This window comes from Pteronotus mesoamericanus, unplaced genomic scaffold (assembly GCF_021234165.1).
Source record: "Pteronotus mesoamericanus isolate MK-2021 breed Mesoamerican mustached bat unplaced genomic scaffold, CSHL_Meso_final contig_291, whole genome shotgun sequence".
NCBI lineage: Eukaryota > Metazoa > Chordata > Mammalia > Chiroptera > Mormoopidae > Pteronotus > Pteronotus mesoamericanus.
In genome coordinates, this window is record NW_026555124.1 from 9,140,828 (window position 1) to 9,156,244 (window position 15,417).

Genomic DNA, 15,417 nt, shown 5'->3' on the forward strand with positions numbered 1-15,417 from the left:
GCTCTAATACTTTATGATTTTAGAGTACGAATAAATATGAACTACTTTAAAAGAAAAAACTTTGAAGACAAGTGGCTTACAACATAGACTGCTTTTCATTTTGTTGCATCATCTATGAATTTTGAGATGAATTTGCATATGGGATTTGCTTATGAAATTTTCATTTTGAAAGAAGTATGAGAGTAATTCCACTCCTGGCTAGCATTAATTAGAGAAAGAGCTCCTCCTCCATTTCCACAATGAAGAATGCAGAGGCCCATTAGCATGCTGTGGGCAAGGCTGGTAGGTTTCAGAGAATTAGCAGGTTGGAATCCTAGAAACTCACAATTGGAAAAGAAACAACATCTTTTAATTTCAACATCATCTTGACAAATGAGGAAAAATTTTGCAGTGTGTACATTACAAAAGCAAGCCAAATTCTGTGAAAACAAAGAAGAGGGGCCCCATATTGCCTGTTCTTTCCCTCGTGTTCCATAGCCAGCACCTTTGCTAAGAGATCTTGTAATTATGTCAAACCTATTTTTTATAAGATGGATGCCAAAAGAGCTAAATTATTCATTGTAAGTGAAAATACTTATTACTGTGTGTCAAGAAACTCTGATTCCCTCTCTAGTATTCTTAATAAGAACCCTGTGGTTTAGAATCATGGGTTGAATCTACTGAATAATTACCCACATAAATACTGTACTCACCGTGTGTATTTTTAGGTTTTATATCAATAAATATTCTATAAAGTGATGCATAGTGCTGTACTAAAAGTCCTTTAACCCCAAATCAGTTAAATATTCTTCTCTAAAAAATAAGGTGCACTGTGGCTGCCAACAGGAGTGGTGAGGAAAGTGGTGGCATAAGCAACCCACAACCCAGTGGGAGAGAAATTCTCATCACCGGTAAAGATTTATGGGAAAATAAATCTAATAAATGGCAAATGAGGTCCTCGGAGAACAAGTGTTTGTGAGCATTCTTCCATAAACATGAAAAAGAAAGTGGGTCTGTATTGGTAATAGAAGTTTTAGTTGTGTAGGACAATTATTTTTAGGGATGTTCACAATTTAAATATAAAAACTAATATAGTTTGCAAGTTTCCATTGTAATTTGAAATATTTAGCAAGGAAATGAAATTAGACACAGAAATGAAATGAGAGCCTTGACATTTATAATTTTGACTTCCTAAAATATGGAAAACATAATGATTGCTGTTTTTTTTTTTTCCTATTTGTTATCAGCATGTAAATATAGCAGCATTTGATGGATGTTCTGGAAATCAGATTAAGGAGTACAAATTAATATGTATGTACAGTAAAGGTTTAGTTTTTAATGGCAGATTTGATTTCCAGCACACCGTTAGCTTGAAACACTTCAATTTTAAAACATTCCCTGGACCCTTCAAAGCCTAAGACTTATGGCACTGTGGCAATAGAGAGAGCAAAGAGGGACAAGGTGTTATGAGGTGTGATAGCCACAGACTTCCTGGCCAGCTGTTTTTATTACGGTCACATGAGATACAGGCCTGGATTCTATTGCAGCAATTCTGTAACATGTGGCCAATTTACCACCCTTAGTGTCTTTCTTGGCTCATCACCTAGTATGCATTTTATTCTTTCATTGGGAGAATTCCTCTTACCTTTTTAAATTTACTGTATCTGGTGGAACTGGGAAAAAGTATGCATGGGTTTGGAAAGGATTTTATCAGATAACTCATCATTCTTTGCCCATTTTAATTAAAGTGACTGAGAAACTGCCTTCATTGTTTTACCTTCTTTTGTTTGGTGCAAGGTGTTCAAGGACAGCGCAGTCCTCTGTCAGGCACTTTTCTGTTCTGTGTCATAAGGTTTGGTATTTAAGAGGAATGAAGTCTTTGTTGCCAGAAGAGAGCTAAGTCCTAAAGACTCAGTTTGGTTGGCTAGTCCTGAAGCAGAGCTGGTTTGAAGGATTGACTTACTTTTACTTGTATACATTATTGTTTTGTTTCTCTTAAACCTCTTTATAGGATTTTGGAACCAAGACCTATTTCACATCTCTCCGGGTGAGCTATTCATCCACCTTTTCAAGTCTGAAATACTTCTATCACTGGACTCATTTATAAGATGACATGAGACAACCTGCCACTATCCAAACATAGGTGGAAGGACCATTTTCTTTCATTTTCTGCTTCCTTCTGCTCATTCTTTTCTTTATAATTTTCTGTTTACCTCTTTTCTTCAATGTTCCCTCTAATAGAAGCCTGCTAATGACATTTATTGCCATTTATTGACATTTGTATCAGTGAAGAATCAAATATTGAAACCTGTGTAGATATAAAATTGTTAAGTCGCTAACCATTATTTTTAGACTTTGTGGAGGTCAGAAGAATCCACTGGATTTTGTAATATTGAAAGGAAATACATTGAGCACAATTTAACTCTTAGGTGAATAGGATTCTGCAAGATTTTACGAATAGAAAGTACGGTTACTCATCATAGGAGTAGCTAATTGGGCAGAAACTAGAGAGTCCTCTGAATATATGTATTAGAAATTTAATTTTTAGTAAATACCTGACACTTCCGTTTTAATTGTGTTGGTTTTATTTTGTTATGTTGTGTTTTATTGTTTCTTTTAAATCAAGAGACTATTTTTGGTTTAAATTTTTAGGTATTTGGTGTCTTAATTCTAAGGATTTCATCCATGTTCAAGGATAAATAACAAAAGGATAAGCAAAAGTTGTGTCACTAGTAACAATCTATCACGTGACAATTTCCTTACTTCGAACCATGGTGAAATAGTCAATATTCTAACTACCTTAAAAGCACTAATTGTTTTAGGTAAAAACTATCATATTTATAAGAAAAGTAAATTGCTTGGAGCCAATAAATTTCACTTCATAGAGAAAGTATCAGACACTGCATATTGGCATTCCATTTTTGGCTGTCAATGAATCATTTCATGAAATTAAAAATCATCTTATTTATGTGTGTGTGTGTGTTTATTATCTATACACATTTTTAAATCTCTTCTTTTAAAAAATTTAAGGTGATTGTGAAGAAAGATACAGGTGATCCCTGCAGGCTTTGCCCAATTGTCCTCCATGTTAACATATAGCATAACGATAGTGCACTATCAAAACCAGAATACCAGATGTTGCTGTAAGTCATAGAACTTACTCAGATTGTACCAGTTACACATGCACATATGTGTATGGGGGGGTGGAGTTCTCTGCAATTCCATAATGTGTAGTTCCTTGTAACCACTGCCTCAATCAAAATAACTAACTATACCATTATCACAAGACTCGCTTGATTGTTAAATTTTAAAGGGACCCAAGGGGTCATCTACTTTCACCTCCTAATTATTGGGATAGGGAGCAATTCGCCCCAAGTCAAAGAGTTTGATAATGAATTCCTAGTGGAATCTCAGAATTCTATGTGCTATCCAAGCCCACTTTCAAGACTCCCACTTACATTCTCAATTTACGAAGTAGGCAGTTGTTGTACAAGTTTAAAGGGAAGAGAATTGAAGCAAACAAAAGCATTAAAGTAGGTGAGTTGACCAATTTCATCACAATGCTTATTTTTTTAAAAAATCTGATATTCTAATTCTATTCCTGGATGCATAAGGGGTAAGGGAACATTAACATCAATGTAAAGATTAGGTAGGTATTTCGGACAAGGCATATATATAATAGAGGAAACCCATTTTGCTCCATAGAAATTCAGCATGGTTGCTGAGGGGAGAAGGTAGTTATTATCTGTAGAGAATCCAAGAGATTTAGCTATAAATTATATAATCAGTACTCTCTACCCAAAGATTTGAATGCCTACTCCCTCCCATTCACACACAAACACACCAGATAATTGAGTAATTCTTTTCCCTTTCCAGTTGCCTTTAATGTTTACTTTAATTTACTTACCACTTATAAAATTATTGAGGTGATGTTTGGGGGCTTTTGGGAATTGGGGGAGTCACAGCATGTGATCTGACCCACTCACCTCTTCCACATCCACTTTGGAACCATTTTCAATACTACTCGCTGTGGGAACAAGCCTGGTCATAGAAGAGTAGGTACAAAATTATTTGGAAAGAGTGTAGAATTAAAGACTTACGCACTATATCAACATCGTAGAAATTAAAGATGTAAAAGACCCATTAGCTGCTTTGCCCTATTTCCATGGAAATTGCAGTCAACATTTTTCAAAGGACCTAATCTATTTTTGTTTAAAAGAAACAGGAACTCAACGTAGATGCTTGTTAAAGCTTGAAACTGCTGATTGTTGTGCTTTCTGAGTTGTTCTTCTTTTTAGAGATACTTGACAGTTTGCATCGCTAATTATTGTGTTCTCATTTGTTTAACTCCGGCCTCGCTATAGGTCTTTTTTGAGTGGGAGCAGGGAGGAAGCACCACTGCAAGTTTAAAGTACTTACACCCACAAGCCATTGAATCAGGGGGTGTGGGGTAGAGAAGGGTTATGTTGTGCACACCTGTGTGTGTGTTTGCAAAATTAAAGCAGAGGAATGAATTTTAAGTAGCTGCCAGTCTTTAATAGCTAATAACACTTCAGTGAAGGTTTTGTCAGTGACCAAATGCAGGAGAGGGTGGAGCCCCTTGTGGCTTCATTTTGTGTAGGGCACTTCATATCGTGATGGATAATTTGCAGCGAAAAACTTTTGCTAGGAGAACTAAAGCATATACTCTCTTAGAAATCCAGGTGTTGTTGTTGTTGTTTTCCTGGTGAGTGAATTTCTTAAAAAATATTGACTTAATTTGTATAGTACCATTTTAGATAGAAAAAGCCTTGTAAGATGAAGAGAATTTGTTAAAAAAAAATTTTTAACCAAGTATATAGCTTTAAAACTTTCTAATTTTAGTGTTCTGTGGATTCTGTTTATGGGGAAAAATGGTTTTGTTTTGTCTTTTTTTTAGGAATGGCTTCTTTTATTACCAATGTATCACAAGCCCCTTGTGCAGGTTTTGCAATTTAGAAGCATCAACTGAACCATTTAAGAACAATTGAGGTAGTGATGATTAAAGTGAGACAAAATTACTTCTTTTGTATGGCTTTTTGTTCTGGGTAGCAATTGTATCTTTTGGGGTACAGAGGAGTTTGATTTAATGACTAGAATTATATATTTTAATTTTCTTTCCTGCATTATAGGATGGAACCCTTTCTAAAAGATCTTCCACAATTCATTACACTGAAAGTGTGCTTTAATTGAGCATTCCTAGATAATCATCATGCTTCTTTAAGGATATGTCAATTTTGAATGAGGAGATTAATGTGAAAATCAGTAGAAAAATTTTACAGTTTTTTCTTACTGGAAGTGCAACTCTGTGTTTGTAACAATGGTGAAAATGACTACTATTGCATTTATGCATGCAGCTTACCTTAGGGCAGCCAAGTTGGTCATATCGGCCAGGTAAGAATAGGTGATGAACGACTAGACCTCCACATCTGCATAATAGATAGGTGATAGATACATTAGATAGATGATTGATAGATAGATGGATAGATAGATGGATAGATAGATAGATAGATAGATGATAGATGGAAGGAAGGAAGCGGGGGAAGGACAGAAGGGAGGGAGGGAGGAAGGAAGGAAGGATAAGGAAAGGAAGGAAGTAGGGAAGGAAGGAAGGAAGGAAGGAAGGAAGGAAGGAAGGAAGAAGGAAGAAAGAAAGAAAGAGAAAATTTTGTGGCTTCTGGTTGCTATAAGCAACAGACAGTTATTAGACAGTTATTTCCAAACCTTTCAAAACACAGTGAATGACAAACATTGTGTGCCTAGTGATTTGATCCTCCACATATGAACTCAGTTGAATACTCAAGAGCTAAGATGAAACTCATACACATTCTTGCAAACCATTGCCATGGCAACATACTTAAATTTCCAAGATCTGTCTCCCTCGAGTTTTTACCTGCATTTAGCTTATTGTGAAACAAAAAAAGAAGGCTTTCCCACTCAAAAATGGTTGGGAGTATGTTTTGAAATAAAGTGGAGTTTAAAAGTTGAAGACCAAAATAGAGCATTCAGGGGGAAACTGCATTTACATTCTTCATGCAATACTTGGCATTCCTTCCCCTTTTCCTTCATGATGTTGTAGACAAGGCCAAATGTGGATAGTCTATCGATTGTATTTATTAGTACATTGGGGTCTTTCCCACTTCAAGGACAGACATGCTGCCTCTGGCAGGCTGGAGGTAACATATGTGTATGTCTTGTATGATAATAATAAAGGCTAGAAAAGCTAATATTTATTTAGTGTTCATTATGCACCAAGAACAGTGTTAAACACTTCATGGGTCATGATTTTCTTATTTCTTATAACTACGCTGCAGAGATGGGTACTGCTTCCTTCCTATTTTTGCAAATGAGAGGTTAAAGAAATCATTCCCCAAGTTCTAACAGCTCCAGATTTAAACTCAGTGCCCATGCACCGAATCACCGGGAAGCAGCACCCATGAGTAGGACTAGCACTCCTCAGAACTGCTTTCTGCCAAGTGAAAAGCTGGTCCTAGGAAACCAGAACAGGGCTATCACAGAAAGCACCTGTCTCTCTACTAAGGATATACAGAGTGCCTTACCCACCCTGGGTGAATATTGCTGAGCCCGTCCCTGCATGGCAGCGTCAGGCTGTACTTCTAAGTGCAGGCCAACAATCCCCCAGTGTTTCAGGTAGCAACATGATCGAAGACAGTAAGGCAGCTGATCTTCCTTATTGTATTGTTCGCCATCCTCCCAGCACACTCAGGGGAACACCAAAGGAGGCTTGGCTTCTATTTGACTAGGTCTTGGGAAATAGAAATGAATGTATATTTGAGGTCTACTTACAGTAGGTGTCTTGGACTTAATGAAATAAGAAAAACCTGCTTGAGAATTATCGTAGTAAAACTATTACAGATCACTTATAAATAAATTCACTCTCTTTCTAAGGAATTTTGCATTTTGAAGAAACTAAGAGGTCTTGTGAATTTTCAGCCATGGGCCTTGACAGAGTGCTCTAAAGTACTTGTACTTTCTTATTTGAGAGTCTCTCCAACCCTCTTTCTCTTATTTATTCTCAATTTATTATTTCTCAAGATAGTTAAAGAACCTTAATTATCTGGATTTCCAGCTCAAAGCAGATATGAAGGAGCAAATTTAAAAAGGGAAAGGGTGTCTATGAAACCTGATAGTGATAGACAAAAGAGAAAAATTCCTAAGAGCAGTTATCGGCTAAGAAATGAAAGCAGTTTGGGACTCATGGAGCAGGACAGCGATGCTGTCTTCTGACATCTGAGATCACTACTGAGTTATAGGTACTACAGTGATTCCAAGCCTTCCAGCAAAGCTTGTCTTCTGAACTTTCTGTTTCAAAGGTGACATGTGACTTCAAAAGTTCTCATGTTAACAAAGGATATATTTTCTTGCCTTTAATCAGCAGGCATCCCAGAATGAGAATGAAGAAAAGAGGGAGGGATTGCACAGGTTTGAGGGAAAGGTAATAGGGGGAGGAGCGTGATAGCAACTTGGAGGAAAGGTGTCAGAATTAAGTGGAACTGAAGGTAAATACCAGGCTGGAGAGAGAAAGGCTATCTAAGAGAGGGCATGGCTAATCCCTTAGCAATCTAAGTGCTTTATATGTGACCTTTATTTTTGTCATTAAAGTAGTTGTGATAGTAATGTGTAAATAGTGATTAAAGAAATAGTCATTAGACAATGGCATAACTAAATAAAACACCCAAATACCTGTGGGAAGAGCTCAGGCACTGATGTCATCTAATGAAATGTGTGCACAAAAACAGGCTTTCCATGAAGCTGCTGGTCCTCAACAGAAGAGAGTTAGCAATATTCTCTCCCAGCTTCTTTCTGCACATGTGTTCTTCGGTTGGTCCTTAGGGAGCTTTGCACTAATTGCTCTCCACTCTGGCAACTTGAGTCCCTGGCATTTCTTAAAGGCAAATTGAAAAAGACAAATCATGTTTGAGAAACATGAGAAATTAATCCCAGAGCTCTTTCTCTCTTTCCCCTCCCCAAACATGAAACTGGGCACCATGGAGGGAGCGGGGTGCCAACTGGACAGAGAGCCAGGAGACCAGAATCCGCTCTGGAGCTCACAGCCTGACACTGAGCGGAGCAATGATCAGCCACTGCACAGCGGACCATGCCAACGTGGGGCTTTCCCTCTCTTCACTGTAAGGGGACTGGAAAAGGAAACTCAAACTGTCTCCAAACTCTGAAACAAATAGGATTTAACAAATGCAGGGTTACATCATACAGCTAGGGAAAAGAGCAGCTTTTCAATACATTGATGATTATTAAAATTTTCTGAGGTGTTTGAAAAAGTGTTCTCATATCAAACATAAAATTTGCTCTGTTTATAAGCGTTCAAACGTGGAAGTGTGAATTTAAGTCAGGCACTTTCTTTGTGAAGAGAATGTCTGCCTAAAGATCTCAGGTGTCCAGTACCAAGAATAAACTTTCCACATTGAAAGGAGAGCAAGGTGAGAATGTGTACAGAGCCAGCTGTTGTCTATATAATAAATACTCTTACACTCTTAATAACATCTTCTGAGTGTCAGCCACTGGGTCAGCCACTGTGCTAGGAAGTGCTTACATTTATCCAGCCTCACAGAATATAATACTCATAATAATCCTGCAACACATGTGTAAATGACTTCATTTTTACACTGAAGACACCTAGAGAAATTTGTCCAAAGTCACAGAGCTAAGGAGTGGCAGAGCTGGGATTTCAGCCCAGTCTTTCTAGCTCTTAAACTCATGCTTCTTCCATGCTTAGTGGTCAAAGAGAGATTTTCTGCTCACAGACAGGCTTCATTTGTCACGCCTCTGAAGTTCTCCATGCAATTGAAGGCAGGGAGGTCTGGTTCCTTATCGTATTCCTCCTCTGCTTAACTCCTATTTAAACAAAGATATTAAATAAGGGATTATGAATGGATGAATTATGTAATGAATGAGTGAATGAAGGGGAGAATCAATCAAAAGATAAAAGTTTTAATGAGTGCATTTTTTCCTGCACTGATTTCCGGGTCTGAATTTGATGGCTGGTCTCTATTAGCCCTTATCTTCATGAAGTTTATTTCAGAAAGAAGATAGCACTTTCATACTATTTTGAAGATTTTGAAGGAAAACATTATAAAGGCATAGTTTCCTTATAATTAAATAAAAGTGCTTATCCTTTAAGATTATTTTGATATAGTTCAGGGGAGCCACGGAGAGTTTGGGGGAATGGTATATAAGAAAAAAACCCAGAAAGATAGGCAGCTATTTTTTTCAGTTTTTTCTAGAAAGCAAGCTGTATCTTATTGCTTTCTCAAAGGACAGAAATGCTTCATAAAAGGAGGCAGACCAACTTATTGCAAGACATTTTTAGCCTTTCCTTCCTTCTAACTTACAATCGTTCTCCCTTTTCACTTAAAGATAATGTCACTTTTTGCTATTTCTCTACCATAAATTTCCGCCATGAAGTATAACGTGGAAACCAGTTATAAAAGTTTATTGTCACTTCTAGAGATGTTAGAAAGCAGATAAAATCTTTGAAAAAGTGTGATTTTGACACAATTCTCATATCCCACTCTTTGGAGTTATACCCCTGGAAAATAATCCATAATTTGCTCACTCTTATTTTGAGATTTAATGGGTTGTTATAAATGAGCAATTGTGACCAATATACACCGAGATGTACTGAGCTTAGGATGACCATCAGGATAAGATTATTTGAAATGATTCTACCAATTCAAGAGTCATGTGTAACATTTCTCTGTTTTTAAAATCAAGGTTAATGCTTCCCTCTTAAATTTATTAAGTCTATTTTTACAATCATAATTATTTTCATAAAATGCTTTTATTTAAATTATAATACTTAAAGAATATATGCCAGATTTAAAAGTGTGATGACATTTTCCTATCTTTATTGAAGTATAATTGACAAATGTAAATGTGTTAATTATGAAATTTTAAAATTTTTTAAAATATGAAAAATTTTAAGGTGTCTGACTTGATACACACACACTTGTGAAATATTTACCACAATCAAAATGTCTCCAATGATGACATTTTTAAATCGACTCTATTGAATTTCTGTTACAGATACTCTGGGGGTGTAAAACTGTTCCACAGAGTATATAAAATAAGCGAAACACCTAAGCAGCTCCCAAACTTTTAAATTTAAACATAACTTGGAAAGACAAATACCTCCACTGTTCTCATGCACTAAGAAAATATTGTTCAGTCTCTAATAAGAAATAATTGGCATATTACCAATCCATATGGAGGACACAATGATAAGTAATGTCATGTTATAATTACAGATACCACCACTACATTATTGAGCATTGTGCTGCATAGATCACACATAGTCTCTTCTCTCAGTTTCTCCCCTCCTCCTCCTCCTCCTCCTCCTCCTCCTCCTCCTCCTCCTCCTCCTTCTTCTTCTTCTTCTTCTCCTCCTCCTCCTCCTTCTTCTTCTTCTTCTTCTTCTTCTTCTTCTGTCTCTCTCTGCCTCTGTCTCTCCTTACTTATCAGTGTATGCTAACTGATCTCTTTTTCCTATTTATCTATTAATTTAGATGCTCTAGATACAGTGAGACATGAATTAGAAGTAAACTTCAGGTGCAGAGATAAAAATAAATCAGGTTGCCATACCTTCTAAGTCCCAGGAGAGTGAATAGAGAGGAGAATTTAGAGAGAACCCCAGTATCCCTGAGTCTGTGCAGTAGCTCTCCAGGAGATCTGACCTGGAGAACAGGGAACCACTGCACCAGGCATGGATTGGCACTACCTGTCTTGTAAGTTACCAGTGACATTGGCGCATATGCCCAAAATTAGCAATGCCAAAATGAATCCTATCCTGGTATAACAGGGATCAGCCCCAAAATAGCAGCATTTATGGGACAGGCCAGTTGGAGTGAAAGATACACATCCTCTTCAACTGAGGAAGCAAGAGGATTTCAGGACATGAAAATGAAATTGATTCAGTTAAGTGGATATTTGGCTCTCTTAAAGCACTTGCTAGAACTGTTCATTATACTGCCATGCAAGGAACAAAAATAATAACTTACATAAATGCTACAGTGTGGGAACTTTCATATTTTTAAAGGGCTTTCACACATATCAAATTTAATCCCCATACTATTGCTGTGAGATAGAGAAGTTATTGTGATTCACATATACAAATGATTTATTCCTATATATAGCATACATACTTGCATTTATAGTATATGTATCCATATGTACAATTGAGAACATAGAAAGCAGTCTAAGATGATGCATACTGCTCTTGAGATTCAGACTGAGACTTGCTATCTGGACTAGTATGTATATATTTTCCATTATTAATCAGCATACTACAAATTAAATTGAAGTGGTTTGACCCTACAACATTCTAAATATGTATTAATGAACCAAAGTAGTTCAGTTAATTAATAAAGAGTGAAATAGTCAGATAGGGAAGCATGGAGTTTCAGTTTAACTATAACCAGCAAAGTTGGAACTTCTTAGGGTATAAATAATATAACATTGTAGCATCTGAGCCAGAAAATGCTTACTTGTAATCTTTGCTTCACAAAAACACTCAAAGAGGGGGTGCTCAGATGTTGGATTAATTGGGGGAGCTCAGTATAGAACCTTGCATTTTTCAGCTCATGGGTTAAAAAAAATCAGAAAATGAACTTTTTCTTAATTATGTCTTTATCATTTTCAACCACATCTCTATTTCTTGCTGTGGGATAGAAGTTCACATATATTCCCAGTTTAAAATACTATCAAGGACACATTGGTCATGGTACTACCCAAGTGGAAATGAACATGGATGAGTAAGTGCCTGTGGCTCCTTATCTGACTTTGATTTTGCACCTCTAGTTCTAGGGCCATCATGCAAATGAGATGGCCCTGATCAATGAACGCATGATTGTATCTGGAGAAACAACAGGTTTTACTAATCAATGGGTCACTTTCATTTATTTATTCCCAAGATGCAATAAGAGGTAATTTGACAAAACCCTAATGATTGTTGTGTGAGAGAGACAAAGATAAATACCTCATTAGCACTTAAGTTGTGATGACAATAGTTAATAAGAGAGACCTTAGAAGCTGGAAGGATTTTCACCATTGGATTAATGAGAAGAGAGATAGAGAGTTCATTGAGTTTTTGTAGGCAGCATGGCCTACAATGTTATAAGTAGAGAGGAAAAATAGGCAGAAAAAAATTAGTAATTTACATTTTTCTGTCCCCAAGAATTTAGTTATGCATTTATGTACAGAGATAAGAAGCAAGGTGTTTAGGGTCTTTAAAAAATAAATTAGGAAAAGACTATCACAAGTAAACAGTATTTTCTGGGCTTATTTGATTTCAAAATAATTGTGGTTACTTGATTTTTTTTGTAACTGGATTTTAAAAACTTGAACTCTAGCATTTATTTCATTCCCTTTTTCAGTGCATCTTGATGTACACCATACCAAGTGATGCAATAGCCGTGTATATTTGTTTCCTTCTATGTACTTTCTTCATGGCAATTTCAGTGGTCACATTAAAATCCAGCACTCTCCTTTTGCCACCTTTTTAACTTATTTTAAATTTATTTCATTATGTGTCTTTCTAGAAACCACATCAACCTTTAGAGAACAAGATGGTTTGGATGGATGGATGGATGGATGGATGGAGGATGGATGGAGGATGGATGGAGGATGGATGGATGGATGGATGGATGGATGGATGGATGGATGGATGGAGGATGGATGGATGGATGGATGGAAGGATGGATGGATGGATGGAAGGAAGTCAGCTGGAATAAGAGACAATTACAGTCTGCTGGGGGTCTGGATAATCTCATAGCTTTGCTATAAACTCTCAGAATGATGTGGTCAAACAGAAACACTTAAGTTTTTAGTTTCAGTTTCCTGATATGTAAAATGAAGAACTGAGACTAATGATCATTAAGGTCTGGCTCAGGACCAGAAGATACATGACTGTTTGACTAAAACTTGATTCTCTTCTCTTACATGTTAAATACCAACAGTGAAAGCTTAAATTTTGGAGGTATTTAGTTAAAATTATCCATCAATGGCATTTTATAATTATAAAATCTGTTTTTGGCCTCAAAATGAATAAGGATTTTCAGTTCAACCTGTGTGACTAATTAGTCCTTTCATTCACAATATTTGGACCAGAGAGATTCTAATCGACAAAGCCAGAAGCCTAGATTTGCATGGTAAACATCTGTCAGTATTTATTTAAGTTGGAAATGACCAAATCCATTTCAGGAGGTGCTTTGCCCAAAATCAAAACAAATAAGAGAGGGAACATGTTTGATCACACACGGATTCCAGTTTCCCTTTCAGCACCTCCACTCCAGTAGCAGCAGCCTTTGGAGGTCTTACACCCCAAATCCTAACTAATGAGAATCCAGGAGGATGGATTATTCCAATGGCTTCCTAAAATTTTCAACTTCACTTCATTTACTTATTCTTTTGCCAGCTACTCTACATTGCTTTGGCTAAAAATGGAAATGCCATATGAACGTGGAGGTCATCATTAGCTTGAAGAAATAGTCTAAGAGGTGCCCTATCATATTAGAACATTAATTTGAACTTTCCTCACACCAAGTTTCTACTTTGCAGGTTTATTATTTTGCATAATTCTGCTAAACTATAATGTTCTCTTTTAATCGATCAGAAATCCAGTTCTTTAGTGCATAATTTCCTTTAAATTAATTCATCTGTGGCATTATTTTCACATCCCTGTTTTCCCTTTGAATTTTGCCTGTGAGTATGGCCAGTACTGAATTCACATCAAAATGCATGTTCGAATGAGTAAGATACTGTGCTCTTTTTACCATGGTGGAGTTTTTCGTTCTAACCCACTTTCACCATTCTGGAACCACTGCATACATTTTAAACAGCTAAGAAAATCTTGAAGAAAATTGAATGGCTTTCAAGTCTGTCTTTTTCCCAAGCAGGCAGCTGATTTATGGTCCCTTTCTGTAATAACCTAAGGCATCAGTTGGGGGAAAGAAACATTAAAGAAATGTGAAATCTGGCTCTTTTCAGGCATATTTAAGCCTTGCCCTAAATATTCATGAATGCCAATGTTCAAACATTTAAATAGAGTAAATGAGTGTAAAAATAGGTTCTTTTATTTTCTTTTTTCTTTTTCTTTTTTTTTTTTTTTTGAGCAGGTACTTAACTATATCACTCAGGATAATAGTACCTCCACCTACATTCTGAACAAGCATGTTGTTGGTGAATATTTAATAAAGTAATAGACATGGGAGCACTGTTACATTTCAAGAAAAATAAGCTATTTGAATTGATTGTTGTTATTTGTATTAATGAGTGATTTGTTCCTATGCTTCAGAATAGAGTGGGCACATTAAGTTACTTACAGGTAAGAACCATCATTTATACCTTGCTAGGTAGTGACCATATTTTGTGCCCATGAGAAAATGCTATGCATAGATGAGGTATCTCTTTCACATTTGATGGTGACTAATTGATCTTCATTTTCTTTGTTATTCATGTACTGGAGTTAAAATTCATCCTTCACATGTTGGATCTCAGTTTATTATTTGTATTTTTATTAGATTAGTGAGCCATGTGATTGACATCTTTATATGGCATCTACTACTCAGAAAAAAAAAATCGACAAAAACTACAAGCTTGATGGAGACAATGGAAACTACCATATGGTCTATGCAGAGTATCTAAATTCCTTTGCACCTTTAATAGCATTGTTGATTAACTGAAATTACCAATTTAATATCTGTATTAAATTGATTTGATCAAATTCACCCACTGTTTAGAAATTGTATATACATACTATAATTGCTTTTGGAATTTTTAGGTGCAGTTTTCGATCCTGGTGAAAATTGTAACTTCCTCCACCTCCTAGAAACTTCTTGCCCCATAGATTATCTCTGCATTGGGTTAGACCTAGCTTGAGGAATTTGTAACATAAATTCTGAATCCTAGCATCTCAGGGAAACACACCTAGCAATCTCTCTTTCCTGGAGAGACTATCCTGAAAGCCAGACATAAATGTTCTCCCTCACTTCCAGAGCAGCTTCACATGAACAAAAGTATTAGTAAGAACAAATGTCCATCAATTAGCCAGACACATCACACATAAGCTAGCACCATACTTCACCCATCAGTTTTCTAAGTCAATTCAGTCTAAATATCCTTCAGAACAGTGAAAGGTTAGGCTAAATAATTTTATACAAGTGAGCACCATTGTTTGAGGCAGTATTTTTTTTTACTTTGTCTTTGGATGTATAGCCAGACAGACTAATTCTGCTGAGAAGGTTTCAACTGTAATTTTACAGTAAATCAAGGATATCTGTGCAGGCATCAAATTCCTAAGGAGCATCCTTTTTCACAGTTGGAGTTTGCTCTTTTTCTCATAAAGCAGATTTGTCCTAGTAGAGATTTGTAGGTGTTTTCATAGGA

General features: G+C 36.3%; 1 protein-coding gene across 10 annotated transcripts in view; it reads left to right on the top strand.

Annotated features, from left to right (window-relative positions):
- The window catches only part of NRXN1 (neurexin 1), a 1,065,318-nt gene that overhangs the window by 1,014,445 nt on the left and 35,456 nt on the right, over window positions 1-15,417 (top strand). Inside the window, exon 2 of one of the 10 annotated variants that reach the window (XM_054575462.1) lies at window positions 14,327-14,356. The exons of the other annotated variants lie outside the window; for them this stretch is intronic. Within the exon in view, the coding sequence (XP_054431437.1) occupies window positions 14,327-14,356 (30 nt within the window). The remainder of the gene's footprint in view (window positions 1-14,326; window positions 14,357-15,417) is intronic. 10 annotated transcript variants of the gene reach the window in all.